Source organism: Haemorhous mexicanus, chromosome 1 (assembly GCF_027477595.1).
Source record: "Haemorhous mexicanus isolate bHaeMex1 chromosome 1, bHaeMex1.pri, whole genome shotgun sequence".
In the NCBI taxonomy this organism is placed as follows: Eukaryota; Metazoa; Chordata; class Aves; order Passeriformes; family Fringillidae; genus Haemorhous; species Haemorhous mexicanus.
This window is the reverse complement of record NC_082341.1, coordinates 99,099,385-99,123,021: the sequence shown is the minus strand read 5'-3', so window position 1 is coordinate 99,123,021 and position 23,637 is coordinate 99,099,385. Positions and strand designations below refer to the sequence as shown.

General features: G+C 38.8%; 1 protein-coding gene across 6 annotated transcripts in view; it reads right to left on the bottom strand.

Annotated features, from left to right (window-relative positions):
• The window catches only part of MBP (myelin basic protein), a 110,727-nt gene that overhangs the window by 63,583 nt on the left and 23,507 nt on the right, over positions 1–23,637 (bottom strand). For all 6 annotated transcript variants that reach the window (XM_059857147.1, XM_059857137.1, XM_059857171.1 and 3 more), the window contains exon 2: positions 21,548–21,621. In XM_059857147.1, the coding sequence (XP_059713130.1) occupies positions 21,548–21,598 (51 nt within the window). In that variant the 5' untranslated portion in view covers positions 21,599–21,621. The remainder of the gene's footprint in view (positions 1–21,547; positions 21,622–23,637) is intronic.

The window sequence follows — 23,637 nt, the reverse complement described above, 5'->3', positions numbered from 1 at the left end:
GAATATGTGTCTGGGTCATTTCCTCAACACGGATGCAGACTGGCTTTCTTAAATAATTAAAATACCTTGGTAGCACTTTCTCTAGGGTTACAGGAAGAAGACAAAAACAGTAGACAACTTTAGAACACTTTCTCACTGTTCTACTCACAGGGGGCAAGAGATACAACAGACTAATTCAAATCCCCTTTGAGCTTATTGAGTATGACTCTGAAACAACTGCCAGTGAACACCAAACATGAACTTTCAACTTCTTGAATTTCATTTTCACTTTCAAGTCTCTAGCTCATGAGGAAAGAAAGCTCAAAAGCTGCTAATGTAAGAAGCATTCAAAAACTTTCAAAATTACATCACTTCAACTCCTTAAAAACTACCACGACATTTTCAGCATTTGAAAGCAAAATTTACTTTTATTTGCCAAGAATTAAATTCAACATCAATCACTTAATTTTAGAACAGAGATTTTTCAGCACACTGCAAGTGCTTTAGGTCACTTTAGTGTCTAGCCCCGAGAAGTATATTTCTAGGCCAAAGCCAAAATAATTGTACATACAAGTTGCCTGATGCTAAAATACATTACACTTCCTGCAAGATTTGTAGGTTCAAAGAAAATTTTGACCACAGTACTCATCAATGTTTCTGAACTGTGATAAAAGAAAATTACCAGATGTTTCTTAAATTTTGTATAAAAAGGTTTTTTGAGGGCTGGTGGTTTGTTAAAAAGACGACAATTTGGCTTTCCTAAGTGACAAGGTATTTTGACACAGACATTTCAGCTCATCATTGCCATGCACTCCTGCCAAGATCCCAACCTTGTCCCATCTCCAAGGAATGTGTCCTCCCTCCTGACCATACCTACAAGCTGGGCTGCTCCCAAAACTTTCTGGTCCCTCAAGGAACCGGACAAGGGGCGAAAGAGGGGCTGAAACCAATCCATCTTAGCAACACGACGGGGAGTAAGGGAGAAAACAGAGCCAAACCAGCTCTTGGGTCCAATGCACCAGAGAGCCCCTCCCTCACTCCAGTCTGTATGGGAAATAAAGGTTTGCTGTGTAACACTTGGTTAAGGGGGAAGCTGCCACGACCCTGCCGCCATAGAAAACGAGGCCTTGGTGTGCACATACCTGTCTATCCACCCAAGACAGAAAATTACTTTTCCATTTCCCTGTTTGATTTAAATAGGCCAACGTTAAATGCATGATCTTGAAAGAAAATGAATTTTATTGCTCCGTGCTCCCAGAATGTGCCTATGTCCTCTGTGTAGTGTAAATAAACACACAAATACCACTTAGAAGAAAATGTTTTCAAATGTCAAGACCTACAGGGTCAATGTTTACAAAATAGTCACCACAACTGCGTTTTTCAAAATGTAAATAAAGATTTCTTCTCAGATAAGAGTTTTGAAATGCAGCTGGCGTAGAAGCAGGGGGAGGTTTTTTAGTTAAGGGAAACTGATAAAGCCACAAAACAGTTTCTATAATTGCAAAACAGTGGTATGACATCTTTAACTCCCACATAATAAATTTTAAAAAACATCAAGCAATATATGAAGATAAGTAAAGACATCGATCATGTTATCAAGGATCACTTTATCAATATACTACTAAAAAATAGTTCCCCACTGTATAATCACATTAAAAAAATTCTATTAAAAATCATTAGAAACATTAAGATATTAAGTTTTATCAAAAGTTTGAGTCTAATGCAGACTCACCAGGAAAGTTAAGACTCTAGGCAAAACTGAGTATTTGCTTGATAGTTCAAGGAATCAACCTCTGCCTTTGGCCCTGTTACATTTTTTCCAAGGTTCATCTTGTCTGCATCACCCTGTGCCCTTTGTTTGCCAGCCCATTCCATCACTTCCTCACTTGTCTGTGGGTTGTCATCTCTCTCTCCCTTACATTTCCTAGTTTAAAGCTCTCCTCACCAGGTTGACCAGCCTGATGGCAATGAGGCTGTTCCCTGACTTGGTCCGGTAGATTCCATCTGAGCAGTCCTTGGCCCTCACAGAGGGACTCCATGGCCCTAAAAGCCAAAAGCCTGCTGTCAGCATCCATGGCTGTAAAAGCCAAAAGCCTGCTGTCAGCATCAGCTGTGCCACCAGTTGTTGACGTCCAGGATCCATTCACTTCTGTCCAAGCCCTACGCCCCCACTGGGAGCACCAGGGAGAAAACCTTGGCTCCTGTGCCCTTGTTCCTCAGACCCAGAGCCATATAACCAGTCTCTGGACCCCCACACCAGTATCAAGGCTGCCCCCATATCAAGGAAGAGAAGTAGGGCATGAGAGCCCAAGGATTTCACAAGCCCCCCCCAGCATCACCAAACCACCATGGACCCAAATCTCTCCCCTAGAAGAGAAAATACATGAGCTGGAAAAACAGTATGCACAGAAATGTAGTTGCACCTATTTAATGACCCTGGATATTGATATTGATAATATTGATAAAAAGACAGAAAAGAGGGACCCTTAGTTTTTAGAACCATATTAAAGCCCCTCAAGGAGTCTGTTTCTCCATGTGCTTAAAGACCGGAAGTTACCTCTCCTTTGCACACCTCACCAAATACATTACAAGTTTCTCAGCAGTATTAGTCACCTTTGCAAATATTTTTTATAGATCATTTTAAGAGATAGAGCCTGCCCATAAACTCTCAGCAACTTCAATTCTCACACAAGTCAACCAGCAGGAAGCAACAGAAAGATAAATGCTAATTTTTGACTTTAAAATCAGCTTTCAGGAACAGCTACCTCTTCAGAAAGCCACAATACCATCCCAGAGATTTACTCTAGGCCCAAATAGGGCTGACCTTTTCTTTCAGCAGCCCACTGTTAGCCTTTCAAGTATAAATCAGTTTCTAACTAACAGATAGCTGTCAATGGTACATAAATAAAACTACTTACTAGAACACAGAGAAATAACCCAAGAGATATTTCCTAAGAAACAAAGAATATACATTGAAATGTATGCAACACTTCCCCAAATATGTTTTAAAGAGCAACTTCAAAACACCTATTAAAATTAATTTATAGTTTTGCTTAAAACACTTGAAGAAAGCACAATGAGGATCCCTTTCTCATTTTTCCTAGTTACCTTAACAACCACAAAATGCAAAATCTGAAGAGGAGATTTACTGATTTCAGAAATATTCTAGCTGTCAGTCATTTTTCAAGAAACTGTCTAAACGGAACCAGAAAAAGTGCCATAAAGCAAATAACTCAAAACAATGCAACTAATTAGCACTAAAGCAATAGAACCCAAATCAGGAGAATGTCAAAAAATCTAACCAAAACCAATCCACTGCAATAACAAGGAAATCTCAGAGCAATAGAACACAAATAGAAACTGCTCCCATTCAGTGCTTGCTTTGACTTCTGTGTCCTCTATCACAGAACACAGGAACAGAGGAGCAGAACCCTTGCTGGCCTGATTATTTCCCTTTCACAATGTTCATATGCACTAGACATGTGATAGAGCAGCTTTGGTGGGCACTGGGAGTCCAGCCAGGGTCAACCCACCACATTTTCTGAAAACAAACAGGAGAACAATGCTTCCCTGCATGTTTTAAGCCAACACAGAGGCACTCTCACAAAAACTACTCTGCAGAGTTACAACTGCACCGATATTAGAAGAAAAATTGACCACTGTAACACATGTATGAAGCTGCACACTGAAATATTAACCTACATATTCAACAGGTGAACTTTCCCATTTCAGAAGGGAATAATGAAGTCTAAGAGGCAAAATATTTTGGAAAAAAGCACAACAAACCCAATTGTTTACCCAAACATGCCCAGAGAGATGACATTTAAATTGTTTATTTTCAGCCTGTTTAAAATGTCTAAATTAGCATTCAAATTGTATTGACCAGCGTGAGGGGGAAAACAACAACAACAAATCCTGAAGATCTGGATGTTAATGAATGGCAGAAGCCAATTTCATTAGCTGCCCCACAGTTCAGCCTCTGATCACACTGGGGCTTCCAGGCATTTAAAGGGCAGTCGCTCAGAGCCTGACCTGTCACTGGGTTCTGGCTACCAGGCCACCATCTGGTTTATTATACCAGTGGCTCTAACACCTCCAGATTTTGGTGCCCTCCTCGGGAGCACACTTTCAGTGTAATGCAGCCCAGACATGCAGATGTGGGCATGTCAGATATGCAATCTGATCAATGCTTTTCCAAAATTCCATAAAATGATGTAGTGAGCTTCCAGCAAATACTGGTGATTTCATATGCAAGGAGTACAGCTAAAATGTTACATTTTTCTCCACATATCAGTAATTTAACATGTTTCTGACCCTCAGAAATAATGATCTCAAGTTAACTATTGCTGCTTACCACACTGAGCTAGTGGTAAGACTAACCTTGAGAGCCCAAGGAAATGACTCAGATCTCACACTCAGTGCTTCTTCAGTCCCAGGTGACACCTGATTCATCTGCAAATGCCTGCTATTACTCACCTGGAACTAGGAAAGGTTTTCCTGTGGAGTTAATTGCTGCCAATTCTGTACACCATACAAAAAAGACTGTGGTCAGTAGGCATCTATCCAAAGTGTCTCCAGATGGCAAATATGATAAGATACATGCTCTGTAACATAAATGGTTCATAAGCCTGTCCTCATACCTTTTGCAAAGCATAAGCAGCTAATCTAATAACTGAATTTAAAGAACCCCTATCAGCACAATACACAATTCCATTCTTCAGGAACATTTCTTGTTTTGTTGCAGAGACAGTATGGTTTTAAACAGCTGTAGCTACCATTTTCCAAATATATGAAGTCAAACAAAGAAGCTAAACCCGAGAAAGATCAAGCAACATAAATCTAATACTGACGGTGAGATAAATGTCCATTTTCTCTAATACCAATGTAAATAAGTATCAGAAGTGATGACGTTGAAACATTCATGGGCATGTACAGACAGGAGAAATAGTTAAGACCAGAAATACAATTTGTGAGCAACTGGCTTATCACTCAGTGAGCCAAAAACCAAATAGAAACTGTCATTTAAAAAGATCATAGAATCATTCAATATGCTGAGTTGGAAGGGACCCACAAAGATCCCAGCTCCTGGCCCAGAATCACACCATGTGCCTGAGAGCATTGTCCAAACACTCCTTGAACTCTCAGGCTCTGTGCTGTGACCACTTCCCTGGGAAGCCTGTTCCAGTGCCCAACAACCCTCTGGGTTGGAAACTTTTTCTAAAATCCAACCTAAACTCCCCGACACAATTTCAGACCCTTACTTTGGGTCCTATCACTAATTACTACAGAGATGATTCAATGTACCACGGTTTGATTCATTAGAGGGGTTCTAGTAAGAACTCTACATCTTCAGGAGAAATATTGCATTGAAATTCATGAGCTACGTGTTAAAAAGGAAAAAAAAAAAAAGGTGATTTAAATAAGTGCTACTTTGCACTATTTATAGCCATCATCTGTGGAAGCCCCAGGCTCTGGGTGGGAACATGAAGCTCTACCAGCAGGCATACCTATTCACTGCCTGGGAATGTCTCCAACTCCAGGCAGGAACACTTGTTCTTTTTTTCAACTTCCACCTTTTCCACCAGTGCCTAATTTTTCCTCTTGTATAGATATTTAACAAAAAAAACTAAAAAGAAACCCCATCAAACCACCAAACGACCGAAAAACCCAACTCAAAAAACCAAAACCAACCACATAAAAACCCAAGGACAGCTCAGCCAGGCAGCATTGCCCTTTTTTCTGTGACCAATCAACATTTACCTTGTACTGTCACACTATACAGGCTGCTATCAATCTGTTAAGACTTGGTTACTCTGTGACAACTGAGTCTTTCTAGAAAGGTTTCAAGAAATCAAGGATCATCATACAACCAGAAAGTGCACTTCACACCTCTTTCCTCTTTTATGTGGATTTGCTCTGAAAGAAGGCCTCAGTTTGTTTTTTTTTTTGTCAATAATTCAAAAGTGCAATACTTTACTGAAGGATAAAAGACTGTCAGAGGTAGGTACATTTTGTACTCAACAGAAACCTCTGCATTAACATTGAGGGAGTGATAATGCATTGGTAAAAAGAGAGACATGCTTTATACACAGCATTTCAAGTGCTTAGCTGTTTTTCTTTTTTTAGATGACATAACAATTTTAACAGTAATTTTCCCCCATGGATAGAAGGTGTATAGGAACACCCTGCTTGGATTTATCAAGGGCAAATGGTGTCTGACTAACCCCCTGAATAGCCTCCTGTGACAAAATGACTGGTTTTGTGGAGGAGGGGAGAAGCACGACATCATATGCCCTGACATTAGCACGGCCTATGACACAGCCTCCCACAGTCTGCCACTCTACCCTTCCCGTCAAACCAAGAAGATGAAGTCTGGGTAGGTGGAATACAAGGGGTGGGTAACTGCTAGGACCACCAAGCTCAGAGGATGGCAATCAACAGCACGGAGTCCATCTGTCTGTCAGTCAGCAGCAGCACCCCTCAGGGATCCACACTAAGGCCAATATCATTTAGTGTCTTTACTAAAAACCCACCAGGTAATAATAATAAACTGGGGGCTGGTCAGTACGCAGAGGTAGAGGTGCTCTTCAGACAGGGACCTTGACAGGCTACAGAAGTAAAGAGACAAGAACCTCATGAAGTCCAATAAAGGCACATGCAGAACTCTGCAGCTGAAATGGGATAACTCCATTCACGAGGATCGAGCGGTCAAGCGACCTGGAAGCAGCTTTGCAGAAAAGGTTCTTTTGTTTTTTTTTTTTTTTAATCCATTTTAATTAAGTAACTACAAATGGTTGCATTACAGGTGTTTGGAACTGATGAGCTGCTCCTGAAGTACACGGGAAAAGCAGGTGCTATAGGCAAATAGGTTCAATTCCAGTTCTCCTGAGCTTGGGCATTTGAACACAAGGGCCCCTATGGAGCAACAAGAAAAGGCTTTGGAAGAACAGATGTGTCAATTGTGTGACTGTTTTTCTCCCTTTGTTCTGTTTTGCTTCTTCTATAGACTCAAAAGACACTTTGCTCAGAGTCAGTACTCTCCCAGCAGTGATGACAGCTTCCTGAGGGAAAAGCTGTGGCCAATACACCAGCTTAAAACCACTTGAGCAGTTACAGCTGATCACAAAGAGTTACAGAAAAACAGGAGCCTGACTGAACAATGAAGAATTCAGGATCAATTTCTCTCCAAAGGGAAGAGTTTCTGGCCTCAAAACCGAAATGCGTGAACTGCATGAAAGACTACAAAAACCCTCAGGTACTACACTCTCTCAAACACAGGCAAAAAATGCAGTCAGACAGTACTTGAAAAGTATACCCCATCAAAAATGTTAAGAGACTTTTACAATGCCAGGAACAGAAAACACACCAGCTTTTATAGAGATGGAATCACAAGGTTTGGTTTCTGCTTGGTTTGCTGTTTTGGTATTTTTTACGATTTGCATAGAAATAACAAGAAAATAAACTAAAAAAACAATTGTCATTAAGTAAATAAACAAAGAAAATTTTGCACAGTTGAGAAATTATAATACTATTCCCATGACAGTGACAATGCTGGTTCCTGAAGAGCCCAGGTAAATAACATAAGATCAACTCCTGGCCATAATGCATTTCTCAGTGATCAACAAATAACCTCCTTGGAGTCAGCTAAAACAACAATTGTCATTGAAATCCAAAAAAAAAAAAGACTAATGATTTGCCTGATAGATATTTATGACTCTTTAATTAAAGGACTGTGACAGTACTTCAGTATAAAAATTTATTTTTGCCCATCTTTTATGTACTCTGATTCAACTTCATTAATGTAAGAACCTCACAGAAATTAGGATCTCCTTAAGCCACAGTGAGCAAATCTCACAGCCTGATAAGCCCATGTTACCTTCCCACTGCAATAATTATTTACATACATGTACACTTCTCCCTACCGTCCAAGTATTTTCAGACAAAAAGGAGCCTGGTAAAAGAGAAATGAGTTAAAAGCTGTAAGACTGCATCAAAGTTCAACAAATCATCTTTATCAGCACATAAAAGGTCTTCAGTTCAAAGCTCTACTGCAAGTCATATTAGGTGTGATTTAAAGGAAGGGTTGATCATTTCAGTAGAATCTTTTCCAATACAAAAGCTCATTTTCAAGGCTAGACACATGACCTTTCCCAAGTAACATTTATTGAAAAAAAAAATCCTTAGGAAAAACAAATCTATCCTCTGATAGACTGTGAACAATTAGAAGCAGAGTTAACAGAAGAGCTCAAGGGAAATTTCTCCTTATAATATCAAGACCCAGTCTATCCCCAACTCTTTTTGGTTTTTTGCCACTCAGCTTTCCTCCCCCTGAAGGAAGGTACACACGTGAAACAAAGCGATTGCATGCAGAATCCTTTTCATAGATATAGATATAAATAAAAATAAACACACAAATGTCAAACAAATACCAAAAAACAAAAAAATACACACAAATATTTAAAATAAAACCTCCAGAACCGTGAACTGCAGGACTGCAAATGCAAGAATTATAAACTCCCAGCCAGCCTGAACCTGTGAGGGACTTGCTTCTTCAGCTGGATCCCTTCAAGTTTATAGTGCCTAATGGGATTCATATTCATCCCAGGATACTCAAAGAGCTGCCCAATGTTGCCAGGAGACCTCCCTTAAAGATTTTCCAATGGTCTTGGGATGTTTTCAATGATGTCTTGGGAATCTAGAGAGGTCCAAGTTGACTGGAAGCTGGCAAATGAAGCAGACACTGATCTCTCCTCTCTGGTGATCCATGACAGGACTGCAGGGAATTGCCTGATGCTGTGTCAGGGGAGGTTTAGGCTGGGTATTAGGAGAAGGTTCTGCACATAGGCAGGCGGCTAGGCACTGGACAGAGCCAAACTTGAGAGAGTTCAAGAAATGTCTGCACAACATTTTCAGGCACATGGTGTGATATTCTTGGGGATGTCCTGTGCAGGGCCAGGAGTTGGACTCAGTGGGTCCCTTCCAACTCAGGATATTCTATGGCTCTATGAAATATATCAGGGTCCTTAATTATGGTGTGGCATGGAGAGGATGAGGTAGAAGAGCAAAAACTGGTTTCATCTCCTGTCCACAGGGTCAGGCTACAGAGAACACAATTCCTTAAACTACACTGTTGTTTTCCCAAGGTTTTGCTCACACTGCCCACAGCAAATCCCATTACATTAATGTGCAAAATCTATGTTAATGCACTACTTGGCTGGGAATTTTAAGTGCACAGACGTCACACAGTTAAAGACGGCATTTCCCTCAGCAACTGTTACTTAGTAACCCTCTGCACATAAATAGAATTTTACATCACTGCATATGTGTTGTGGAGGCTAAAATCCATGCCTTGATTCTATAGGCCAGCAGGAAGGAAAGGAGTCATGCGGGCAACTGTAAAACAAAGTAGCACCAACTAGTTTCAACTGCTTCTCTAGGCAAAGAATTTAACTGGAGAGAAACCTGAAGCTAATTTCACTGCCCTTCTCTCAGTGGTATTTCAGCATTAAAAGGGAGCAGGTAACTCTGGGCAGAGTTTCTGGTATTATTCATGTGCTGTGCAGTGGGGACTGCAGACATAAGCACAACAGACCACACAAAGCTCTCCACCTTCTCCCCTAGAGGTAGAATAATCCAGAGGCTATGTAACTTCTGGGTAAAATGGGTACTGCCAGAGCCACCGTCGAAACAATACTAAAAAAAGCTGTGTGAATCAGAGCCAGGACTGAACAAAACAGGTGGAGCATGATGAAAAAAAAAAAAAAAATCTTAAATCCAGATTAGAATATATCGACTCTAAATACAAAAGCATAAATAGCTGTATTTTATTAACATATATATTCAATCCTTTCCATATATAGGCTACTTGTGATTTGACTGACAGTCTAAGTCAGGCAGCTTGAACCAACATGGTACTTCATAATCACTTTAGACCCAGAGACTGCCTTTTTAGCACTGAACAGTGCTAAAAAAGAGGTGGCCTGCTGGAAATACCTAGACGTCTTTTTAATTCAATTCCCTAACACTGCAAATATTACCATTATGCGGCTTAGTCCCATCGTTTGCCTCTAAGACCCCACAGTTGTGGCTTCTTAAATGATTTACTATAATAAAAGTGGATTATCCTGACAAAGAACTGATTGAGTTACATATAAGCAACAAATATATTCATTTGAAGAGGTTACAGGTAAAAAATATTTGCAGTTATTAAACCAAGTGAATAAGTATAAGCATACAGATGAGCAAACACACTTAATTTGCAATTCTATTTAGCAAGTTTACAAGCCCTTAAGTCTAGCGCTTCCCCTTAAGTGCAGCATTCAAGTAATTATTTCTTACTTCTGAACAATCAAAAATTGTTTTTCTAAAACAGGATTTTGAAAGCTTTAGCAAGCCAAAATATTCTTAACCCTCAAAATTCTTGCCCTCAGCTCTTGTCCTGGTAAGAGGTAACTCAACAGATATGAAGGTTCTCCTTGCAAAATCCCAGGGAATAAATCCTTTGAAATAAGGGTTCCTATTTAAAGCTTCTTTCCTATCACCTTGATATTAACAACATTGTAAGAAGCAAGATATCCCAGCACAGATCAGAAATCTTTACTTTAGGAAAGCATCGAGCAATTTCTTTCAAGAAAACAACGTTAGGCTATGAATCATGAGGTTTGAAACTAACCACATTATATCGAGACTAGGAGAAGACCAGATGCCCAGTGCTGTCCCTGACGTCCCCATTTTCTTAAGGCCACAAGACCCAACTAGGCAGTGCAGCAGCAGAATTGAGAACCGAGGAAGAGACTCAGCCAAGTCTTAGTCAGTGACTGGGACAATTAAATGGGACAATTAAATGGCCATCTGGCTCCAGCACAAAGACAGCAGCTCTGCACCTGCTCCACCAGCCCACGGTTTGCAGCCTGCTTGGTTAAAGCAAGCCCATGGGACAAAACCCAGAACAACCTGTCATCTGCTGAGACCAGAGCTCAAAGCTGGGATCAAAGCCAGGGCCCCTGCTCCTGCTGGAGCCATCTCCCTTAGGGGCTACATGCAAGACATGTCCAGAGGGTCCCTCCTGCTCCTTACATACATCATCAGAAATTATCAAAGACTTGCAATTTAGTTGATACAAAGTCTGTGTGTCAAGCCCTGCAGGCTCCCAAAATGCCATAAACCCTTTATTCTTCCATAATCAGGTGACTCAACAGCTGCAATAGAATATTACATTATTACAGTATTAACTGCATTATGCTATGGCATTATGAGCCCTGTACAATCCCAGAGCAGAACCTGATGCCTGGAAGATCTCAGCATTCCTTGCCAAAGGCAGACATATCCCTTGCTCCACTGGTTGTCCTTGTACTTGGAGTTGAAGCCACCAGCCAGGACACCTGTACAATCTGCTGAGAGGGTATTAGAACCCAGAGCTCCCCATCCCAACTGAACACATCCAATAACAGGGATCTTGTGGATCCTTTCCCCCAGGCTCCATAAAACTTTCATTTGTTTTATCAATCCTTATAATGACTACACAGCATAGCATAATATAATAATAATAAAAAATGAAAAACAATAGACAAAATGCCAGTGGAAAGGAAGACAACAGACAGAAAAGGTATATTGAAGGGACTCCTGAAAGTAGTTCTGTACCTTCCATTCCTGAGAAGACTGCAGGAAAGTAGAACATAACATAACATTGAGGTCAAAACAAGAGGAAAAAGTTTCAAAGCTAAATTTTTATTAGGTATTTCACCTATTTTTTTTTTCTTCTTGCCAATATTCTTACTTATATGGCAAGAAACTAGTTGAAGCACATATAAAGAAAAACCTTTTATTTTGAATATTTTTTAAAGTACTGTATTGTAGAAAGAAAATACCAACATTAAAATTAGTTTGTCAAGTAAAAGTATCCTAAAGCTGAGTGTTCAGGACATACAAACAAGCATGCTTCACTTAAGCCAATCTGAATGCAATGGATTACAGTGGTTTAGATCCATCTCAAATAAAATATATAACATAGATTTTCTCCAAACACAGATTTAATTCTGAAAGAAACTGGAGATTAGCACCCCACCACAGAAGACCTCCTCTCAGCAAGTTTCTATCAGCAAGTATCCAGCAGCACATGACAAGCTATTTATTTCAGCACAGAAATATAACATTGTGTGCAGCCTTGACCCAGAATCTCATCTCACGTGACCAAGCTCCAGAAATAATGCCACTCGTCCCAAACACACCGAGTTTTCTGTGCAGTAGTGCACCAAAGACAAAAGAGCTGTTGCTTTATGCATTGGGTTTCACCTACTGTGAGCTCCAAAGCCTCTCCTAGAATATGAAGATAATTTATACTAGTATAAATATAATATAATATAAATTTATATATTTATATAAAATAATATAAATTTATACTAGTATAAATATAATATAATATAAATATAATATATAGTACTAGTATAAATTATATTATATTATGTAAATTATTATAGAAATATAATTTATACTAGTACTATATATCTGTTAAATATATTAAAGATATTTAATTTTAAATTAATACATATTAAGTATTGAAATATATTAAATATATTTCATGATATATAAATATTTCTCAACTGTTACAGGCACTGACTTGAGATTCTGAGTCTCATGCTCTCATCTCCTCAGATCTTTCATCTTCCAAGTCTCAAAAACCTAGAATTGTCTGGAATTTCAGACAAGAGTCTAAAAAGAAAAAAGTACTGATTATTCAGGCTTTATCGCTGTGTACCATAAGGCAAGTTTCATCTGCAGTAGAAAGCTCTGGCTTAACATGAAGAAAACATTTAGTCTGTAGTTCACAGGGAAGATCAGAATAAATAGACTCCCCAGGGTGAAAGGCTACTGGTGTTGCCTTTTGAAACTAATACAGACAGCACATCTGCAGCCATACAGGAAGAGAAGCATATCATCAATACTGGAATATACACTTGCATTTATATACAAATATTTTTTAAAATATACACTTGTACTTTTTTCAATATGGACATGTGCATACTTACATGTATGTGCACAAAAGAAACAAAAGTGGGATTTAAAGTTTTTGCAGTTCAACTTCACACTGACAAATTGTAGCCACATTTCTCCAAAAGCACTATACAGAAGTTCTTGCATTTGATGCATATAACAAATTCTTTAATAGGTACAAAGTACAAATGCAAAAATCCAAAACAACTTTATGTCAAAACAGTATATAAGTGACAATGATAGTTGGTCATAAAAATATCGGAATATTGTTTTGATTTTCAGATTTCAAATATTGACAATGGCACTACTGGATTGCTTTAAAAAGCAATGTACTGCTGTAGGCTGGGAAGGTTGCAGAAAGTCATTCTAAAACATGAAGAGAGAGAACTGGCTTGAAGAGAAAGTAATTATTCTGGTGGATATGTGTTGTCAGAAATGTGCAAATTTTCTCTGTTTTCTTCTGTGGCATTCACACCTTCCTGATCAGACTGCCTCTTAACTGGCCATCTCTTCACTGTTTCTGAGCACTGTTAGCAGCTAAATAGGATTTCTAATACCTCAGAAAAATCAAAGCAATGCATTTTGACTGCATCAGAGGTGCTGGCAGAAAATAGCATGCAGGAAGAAACTGGGTGAAAGAAGCAGAAGGAAGATAAAGGAAGGAGCTAGACAGATAAGTTAGCTATGACCACAAAACCAAAACAAGAAAAACCCCAAATGACTCCGCTTTCAACATCACAGTCTCATTTTTTTTTTAATAATAACATCTCTGGTATATTGGTATTTCCATAATTCATCTGAAAACGTCTGCACCACCAAAGAGTGAATCCATTCCTGAAGCTCTTACACTGAGCAGGAAAATCTGAGGACCCAAAAATGGTGACTATGGTGTTGATAAGTGCCTGTTTGAAGATATATCCCATTAGTGACAGACTTGCTAAGATTTCTGGGTCTCTTGGGTCTTTTCAATGTTTTTTGAGCTGCCTGGAGTTCCAAGCAAGCTGAGTGCCCTCAGGCCTCCCTAAATTCAGCTTTCAATTCTAAAGTTCAGCCACACCACTGAACATCACTGTGTGGCACTGTGACAAAAACGCAAGATTTACATTTTTGCCTCTTCTTGATTGCAACTGATGCTCAGAAGTCCTCCTAATCATCCAAGGTAACAGGCATGTAACATGTGGCCTTTAGCTCTATGTAAATTTTGATATCTTTGATATCTTTATGGCCACATTCACTGGATGCTGCACTGAAAGATCAGATTTTTTTAAGAGCAAATCATATCTTAGCAATCAAGAGTATCATCATATTATTCTGCTTAAATTTTTTTCAATTTCCTTTCACAAAAATCTTTTTTTTCCTCCCCCAGCAAATGCTACCAAAGTATTTCCATCGACTTGAAGCAGATGGCCTGAAAAAGTTAAATAAAAAGGAAAATCATTCCATGGCATTTCTCATCAAAGTGGAAAAATCCATTTCTGAACTGTAGCTGCAGACAAGTTAAATTTATTCACTATACAAATAGCTCCAATTACTCAAGAAATCCAACTTCTGAAGTGCAAAAAGAAGTTACTGTCAGCAATACTTTGCATTGGAAAGCCCTACAACCTTTTCCTTCCAATCCCCATTGCACACTTGTTGAATTTACAAATGAGAGCAAAATTCAACTCAGCTTAATGTGGAACCCCTCTTTCCTTGTGGCAGAATATTTAGCATCTGATATGAGAGTGCTTTGACTTTGCACTGATGCACAGTGTAAAACTATGTCTTACAACTACCCTCTCTGCACAGTCAGTTGCATTATCAGAAATACACTTGGGAGAAACTGAGAATTAAAATGAAACATGGCTCCAGAACTCTTCCTCACAGCTGCTGCCCAGGAGCATCAGGCACCACTGAATTAGCACTAGGAGGAAAAAGACAAGAACAAACTTTAAAATGCACTTTTAACAGGTTTTAATACTTTAGTAAGTGCTACAGGGCAGGTTTGCCAGTCACTGTCTTAGACTCTGGATATTCTGCTGTGGTTTGTCACCAGATACCCAGAGGTAAAGCTTGGCCATTTTCTCTAAAAGGGCGAACACATTTCACCACAACTTATTTTTCAGATGTAACTGCATCTTAAGGTAACACATTACTGCAGAAGATTTTTAAGCTCTTCTCAAATACAACCAGGGTCAGAGTAACAAATCAGAATTTTCATCTGACCCAATTTCAGAGCAGGTGATACAACATTACTGCCACAAGCTGATCCACAACCACCACAACAGTAAAAGGTTCCGTGAGGAAGGAGGATACTGCTCCCTTTCTGGATCGCCATGTCACTTACTGCTTCCTCAAAATAAAAAATATCAACATCTTTCCCTTCATTTTTATGGCATGAAGGTGCCAAAACACTGAACAGCATGTTCTCAGGCTGAAGTATGGGCTGATTACTAGAAAAGTCATCTCAGCAGCTAGAACAGTTCACAGAGAGTTCACAAAGAATGCCTGCTGCATTACACCCCTATTCTTCCAGCTCCTTGCTAATTTAAGTGGCACTGGCATTAAACTCATTTGACAGGACATTTATCTAGCTCTGCATCAAAGCTAACAAGGAGGGAACTGTAGAAAACTAGCACAAAAACATGGCATCTGAAGCACAAGACCTTAAAAAAGCACAGAGTGCACTTCCCTCTTTCAGTCAGTTCTGCAGGCTGAGGGTGGGAGAACAAAGCCCAACACCCTGCCTCCTCCCCAGCCAAAACCACAGCGACTGCACCTCTTCCTTTTACACCCATGCAGGCTTAGCCAGCTCAAGACCCAAACCAAGGAGCACCAGGACTTAGCCATTGCACGCAAAACAGAAAAACACACTTGCAACCTATTTTATGCAACCATTGCCCACACATTTACTCACTTTTTCACTGAAATACAGATCTAGTGATATACTGCCATGGTTATACAATTCAGGCAGCTATTAAACATTAGCAGTGGGTGCTGTGGCAGGGCCAGAACCTGCTCCTCACTTGGACCTGCCTTGCTTCTCACCTTTTATCCTTTCCACCCATTCCTTGCACAGCAGAACGCTGTACTTTCGGTAGCCTTCACATGCAACAAAGGGAAACATGGAAGTGCAGGAGTATCAGCTTCAATTCAGGTACAATTTATCGTCCTCACAAAATTTCAACGAGCTCACTATATTTTAGATATGAGAAAGATTAATTGCTGCAGCTACAATTGACTGTACTAAATTCAGCACCCAAAGAGTTTAATGAACAGTCAAGTATTGAAACACATTCCTTGGATTTAGACACAAGTTGTTCCACAGTAGAACTATTTGCCCGCTGAAACATTAACACAGACCTCTGATACCATGCTGAGTGCTGGTGTTAAGGTTAATTTTTGAGGACAGATGTCACAGCTACTTCATGCTTGGCACTCTCCGAGGTTTCAAACAGTAAGTCATTTCTGTATCATCTCACCAGCAGAAGCACATTAGTGCCTGAAGGCTCCACTCAAGGTCTCCAAGCACTACTATTAACACAGAATGACATTGCCTCTATCCCAACAAACCATCCAGTTAGACAGCACGAAGGTTAAGAAATGAAATAGGAAGACAGAGAGAACACGAGAGGATTTGCTCAAGGGCAAAGCTAGGTTGATGGTAGAACATGAGGAAAACAGACATCTATCAAATTCAACTGGTGTTGTTGAACCTGATTGCCCAGAACTTCCCTTCCCACGCTTGAAGAAGATTTGCCTCTTCCAAAAGCAGCAGATCCTTGTACCAGGCATACCAGCATAGCCAGACACCAGCTGGTCATAAGGATCCTACAGAGCATATCTAACTTGTAAAACTGACTGGTGAAAATGCCCATCAAATCTCTCAAAGAAAACACTGGCACTCTCAACATTTTAAAGTTTTTTTCTCCTTTTCTCTTACCTTAAGAAAACATACTGGCTCAAGGGGCAGTGTTTTAATCTGTCCATCAAATAGCGAAGGATACACCATAATAGTTCCTGAGCGCTTTCCTGCTTTACAGGAAAAACTCTGAGAAAACCCACAATTACCCTGGAAAATAAAAATAGTGCTATACAACTTTTCTAGGGGGGAAAAAGTTAGAAGGCTTCATGATTAATTTTGTATGGCAATAAGACTATTTATTTTTGTTTATTTTTTACAGAAAAGTGTACCCCAGACTTCAAAACCCATACAATCTCTACGTTATATCTCTCAAGCTGTATGTTCTAAAAAAAAAATGAACTTTTATCTTACAAAAAAAAAATACTTCAGAGCAATTAATTAAGCAAGAAAAAAGTATTTCATCTGTTGGTTTTTTCCTTTTTTGATAATTTCTGATGCATACCAAGAGGAAGCACCTGGCAGAAACCACACATACAGCTCAGGCCTGTAAGCAGCCTAAGCCATGAGAGGTAGTGAAAGCTTTTATTCTTGCAGATCTCTGAGCATGTGTGAGATGAACAGTGCAACTACCATCGTGTGCCAGTCATCTTAAGAATTTCAACTCCCTTTCACCAGGAAGAGACAGAAAATTTTCAGCGTTAACCGACTGCAGCCTTAGACAGGGTGCTAATTTCACAACATTAGCAAGGTAACCGGGGGAAAAAAAGAGGAGAGGAAATAGAATCTCCTCTAAAGCAGCACAAAAACTATCTGATTTACTGACACATGCTCACTGAAGCAATTTAGCTTTAAGTAGTTATGCTGAGATCTCCTTAAACACTGAGAACCAGGCAGTTTATTAAAGTTATATCAAGCCAACCACTGCAAAACACAGTACAGAATCTAGGTACATAACACAGGACAATCAAAAACAAGATTTTACACAGGTTCATTACCCAGCAAGACTTGGTCATTATTAACAGATTATTTTTAGCTCAAAGAAAACATTAAATGCTTATTCATCATGATGTCTGTTTTCAGTTTTGGCCTGCAATTACCTTTCCCAAGGCTTTTCAGAGCTCAGTAGTATCAGAAGCAGCAATTTAGTTTGGTTCTTTGCTGTTTTTTACAGCACACCCCAGTTACATAAAGGACATGAACTAGGTAGATAATCCCAGCATTTCCATAATATAACATGTCCTGGGCCTGTATAAATTTCTTGAGCAATCCCTTGCCATGGCAGTGCAGTGGGTTTTGATCTTTCATAACAGGTCACAAGCTTGATTTCCAGCTCCCCACAGCACTATGCGACCAGAGAAACCAGGCTATGAGGACCAGGCACATTTGGAAGGTGTTGTGGAATAAGTGGGACAATGCCAGAAACCTTCCTTCAAACCCCTTTTCCTGAATGACATTAAGGGCCAGTTTTGACAGACAGCAGGACAGCTCAAAGATTTTGGGCTGGCAGTAATGTGCTGTGCTGAATTCTCTAGTGAGGAGTAGCAGAGAACCGCGCTGTTGTAACACAGGCAGCTTTGGTCATTGCAAAAGAGATTGTGCCACTTGGTAGCACAGTGATGACAAATTACCACACGGCAACTAGAAGGCTGAAGCAGTAAAACTCCACTGTCTATTCTTTTTACTCCTCTAGATTAAGCTCAAGGAGAAGTTAAAGAAACTTTGGGCAATAAACTCATGACAGCCTATTCATTTTGTTACCGTTGTTCTTGGATATATTTATGTGAAGTTCAAACTCAAGTATTAACAGTTAGAAGAAAGTAAACAAAATAAATACTTAAACATTTACTAATGCATTAAGCAGATGCAAAGTAAAAAGAAAAGATAAAATGCTGAGTTCATTGAGGGATATTTTGTATCTTACAAAACTCTAAAAAATGCAGATCCATTAAACATACAAGAAAGAAATCCCACAGAAATGGTGTATGCTATTGCTGTGAGTAAAACAGAAGGGTTTTGTAAATACTCCTCCACATTATTTATGTCAAATATTATTAATTTCACAGTATCTCATTATTTATTAATGTAATTAATCACTCTAGCTTGCCATATCTATACATCAAGAGGAGAATAATATTTTGAAGGAAGTGTCATAGCTTGGGAAGCCATCTTAATGTCTTCTGTAAATTTCCTAATTTGAAACCATATTAGTGTCACCTTAGACAGTTCATGAAGTAATTGCTTTCCAGAAGTCCATTTCTAATTTTGTAATTCAAATACACAAATTTACTAAAAGTAAAGTGAAGCTAGATGTCTACTCAAAAAACCACCAAACCAACCTCATAGTAATTGCTGGATTAAAGGACATTTACTGGACAGCCAAGAACTGGGACTGCTGCAATTGGCAACAGTCTCTTTAATGTCCCTATACATAAAATAGCTTTGTGGAGAAATGGTCTACTAGTCCAGGATCAGTACAGTGGCCGTAAATCTGACCTCAAAGGTTCAAAGAAGCTGCCTAAAATCATGTTTTTTCTCTGGACCTCCAGTTTTGGGAAATGACTTAAAGTAAAGAGCCTGGAGAATGAAAGTAATGAAATTTAGAAAGACCCTTGGTGAGATGTTTGCCTCTTTCTTGCAGTTCCATTACTACGAGTGAGGAGAGGCAGATCAGCATTTCCACTGTAGTGTCTCTAAGCCTTCAGCAGGTCTAGATTAGTGGGAAAACAGTTCTTATCTACAGCAATATTGAGCAACAACAAAAAAGCCTACTTCAACTTTGAAAAAAAGAAGAAAAAAAACCCAAAACAAATTGGTTTGGTTAATGCAACCACTAAGAAATTTAATGCTGCCTGAAAGAACTGAATCAAGGTTGACTAACTACAGGGGATCCATAGTAGTGTCTTAACAAAATATTTCCTGATTTTAAATATATGGCCTTGTAATTTCTTGTGGCATGATTACTGTTTTAGATAAAGGGAGATCATGCACATCTCTGTGCATAAAGGGAGATTTTGACCAAGCAGTGCCAGTTTGAAACTTTAGGGGTTTGGTGTTTCGGTTTTTTGACCCTCTAGGAGGATGAGTGAAGGACAGAAGATATTACTACAGTAGTAAGTTCCTGCTTCACAAAACAATTTTGGTAAACTAATTTTATTTGGATTGCAGAATCAAGTATTCTCCATGAACTGATTAGGACAAAGAAGGAATTTAAAAGAATTGCAGCAATCCATTTCCTTGTAGTTCTGTCCTATATACCAAGTGCAGACTCACTTTCACCTGACTCTCACACACCACCACAGAATTTGTACCTCTTGCACAGGCCATTACATTTTGAAGAATTTTGAGCTTTTTGAAGCCAAATGTGGCCCACAACTCACTCACCTGCCACCCAGATGCCTCAAACACATGTGATCCCACACCAGGAGAAAAGATACAATGTGGTTTTTTAGCCAAATTTTATCCTCAAAGACGAAAACAGGGGGTATTAGGTGCACTGCACCCCATCAAGCTCTGGAAACTTAATGTATCATACCTGCAGGATCTCACATGCTTACTCAGAAAGGATCAAAATATTTGGCTAAATGTTTCTGTTTGGTGCATTTGACTTTTCTGCACAACTGAGTTTTCTAAAGGGCAAGTCTGCAAGGCCAGGCACCACAAGACAGCAACTTGGGATTCATACTTTGTACTCAAAGTGAAACTTTGGGCCTCAAAATGATTTTGCAAAATACTGCCACAACACAAAACTGTATGTAGCCAGCTGCCCTCTGTTCCTGCTGCTTTCTCCCTATTCCTTCCAGTGTGACTATGCATTTTCCTAAAGGAGACAGCAAGGAAATGATAACTGTATGAGTTCTAGTTTGTGTATCTTCCACTGCAAAGCAAAATATCCACATTGCTCCAGATAAAGCCCAGAACTACCTTTTTACAGCTTAAGTCCAATGCATAGGGCAATGGCTTTATACAGTGTGGGCTTAGCCTGCAAACTGTTATTTTTGGATGAGGATGTGTGGAGGGAAGATAGCAATAGCTAGCAACAAGCAGTGGGTTTTTTTTACTTTTAAATATATATAGAAAGATGTTCTGTTTTAAGATGTGTGAAATCTCTTCCGGTACAACATAGAAAAACAAATAAACAAGATATTATCAGAAGGCAAACAGAATACCACATTATGTGCAGAATACACAACAGTGTCAGCAGATGCTTAGGAATCAAATACTAACTTTTAATGAACATTTTGACAGTTCTCTTTTTTTATTTTTCCCCTAGGGAGAAGATTTTTAAAGCTGTATCTCCTTGGATTGACGCTCTTGTCCTTAAAAATCCTCTTATTTTACCTACTTTTTCATAGTGTCTTTCTTACAGATGAAGCCAATTTTATTGCCCAAATGAAAAACTGTCACCACACAGAATATAACTCTGCTCACTGACTCTTAAAAAAGATACTCTCCAGTATCATGATTCTAAGTCCCTTTATTACCACCATGACTGAGAAGATTAATATCAACTAGGGATCAAACATCACATCTCTCACTAAATCCAGCACAACAAAATCTTCATTTGGCCACATCTCACAGGACACTCTTTTAAAAACACAGTCACTTTACAGTGTAAACTGCAAAATAGCAATGATAACAGTGATCTGATAAACAACTACTGTCCTAAAAAACCCCTGTGTTTTACAGAATACATATCTCCCAAGTGACTCTCTCTCTTCCATTTTCTACACTCACCTTGGCTGACTTCTCAGTGCTGTGCTCTCGTTTTCCTACATGGTTCCCCATGATGGATCACCAAACTTTAAATTCTGAAAAGATAAAAACAAAACAACATTTTTGAAACCAATAAATTTGTAAAGAAATACAAATATGACACATAACAAAGAAATTTTTCACATTCAATGAGAATTTTTACAATTCAAGGTAAAATCTGTGAAAGATCCTACGGAAAAAAAAAACCAACATGCTTATGTGGTCTATTTTGCATATTTAAGCAACAGCAGAAAGCTTTCCTACTTCTATTAAAAAAAAAAAAAAGACATAAAAGAGAAGGAAAAAAATATTCTTTTTGAGATTTGCACATAAAACAAAACTAGATTAAAAATTAAGTAGAGGCCCTGTCTTTCAATACTATGTTTTAAATAACAAACAGTGCAGTACATATAGAATAATTTGTTACTATAAACTTCCATAAAAGTTCAAGTAAATTCTTTTGAATTCACATTTACCACTATATAAACAGCAATTAGTGAAAAAAGCACCACACTAACTGCTAACAATTTGCTGTGGAGGTTAGAACATGTGAGTTGTTTACAGCTCCCACTTTCATGATGAGCACGTAAGAAAGTAATGCCAACTCTTTCTTTGTTATTTTCTGGCTCATCCTGCCATATCAGCTTAACAGAGTTTATGTAGGTTAAACAACAACATGCAAATTTCAGCTTTTAGAGCACACTCGTGGTTGTGCCACATATTTCTTGTCATAGAAGCAGGTGTCTGCATAGGACCTGGCAGCTGCTGCCTTGAGATGATTTGAATGCAGTGCATCACAGCATTTAGAGTCATGAGACTTAAAATTACATGCATGACTTAAAATTACAAGCATGAAAGCAATATTACATGCATAAAGCAATAGGCTATACAAACTCATATATTGTTATAACCCCAGCTACACACTGATTTGTGTACAAAAGGATTCTAAAGACGAAAACTTTGCTTTTGACAAAGTACACATCTGTGATGGGCAGTCATAAGTAATCAATCTAATTTTGTATCCCTACTTCAACTTTTGGAGAGATTTATAGATTTATTTACACGCACACTTTACCACCCCACCCAACCCCCAGTGATAAATTTCAAATTTTGAAGGTCTACAGTGCTTATTTGGCAATTCACTGAATTGTTTGCTCTAAGTTCCATGTTATCACTGTATCCAATTAAATAAGTCCTTACAAAAATTCATTTCAAAGGTCTCACAAAATTAAAATTAAAAACCATCCAAACTCAGTAAATGCACTCAAGATAGAATTTATCGCTAAATTGAAAACAGATTTTTTTAAACCAGCACTATCTATTGCAAACAAGATGAAAAAACCCACAAAAAACAAAAACCAAAAAGCCCTGTACTTTCCAGCTGTGAGATCAGCACGATCAATTCACCCATTTTTGACATTCTAAAATTTTTGAAGGAAAAATACAAATAAATTCATATACACTGGGTTTCCGACCTGAATTTCCTCAAACTGGCCTTTGCTCTACAAATTATGAGCAGCAGCTCATTCCTCATCACCTACTTCCCAACATAAGGAAAGCAGAGGAGAATACAAAACTGTAAGACACGTCGACAGCAGAATATAAAAGCAAATGCTTTAAATGTTATTTTTCCACTCATTTTTCAAAAAAATAACCTTCAAAGTTGGTCTATAACACACACAGGTCTAAATACACAGATGATGAAGCCAACACAACACTTGCAGACCAGTTCTGTGATCCTGTCCTCCTGCCTCCCCATAGCCTCCCTCATGTCTTTGGAGTAACACTCCAGAAACAACCACCCTGTATCCATAAAACACTCCATAAACACTCACAGCTAGATTTTCCTTTATTTTTTTTTCATGCACAAATAAATGCAGATGCTTGGAGAGAAGTTAGCTACAGGTAAGTGCTATTAATTCCTCATATAGCAATAAAACTACTTTTCAACCAAAGGGACAAAAGCAACCAGCCACTAGCAAGGGTATCCTAAATGTTATAGATTTCTTCATACTACCTATTAAACAGTGAAATCTAAGTAATCCTTTGTCAAAGAAAGGATTCCAAGAATC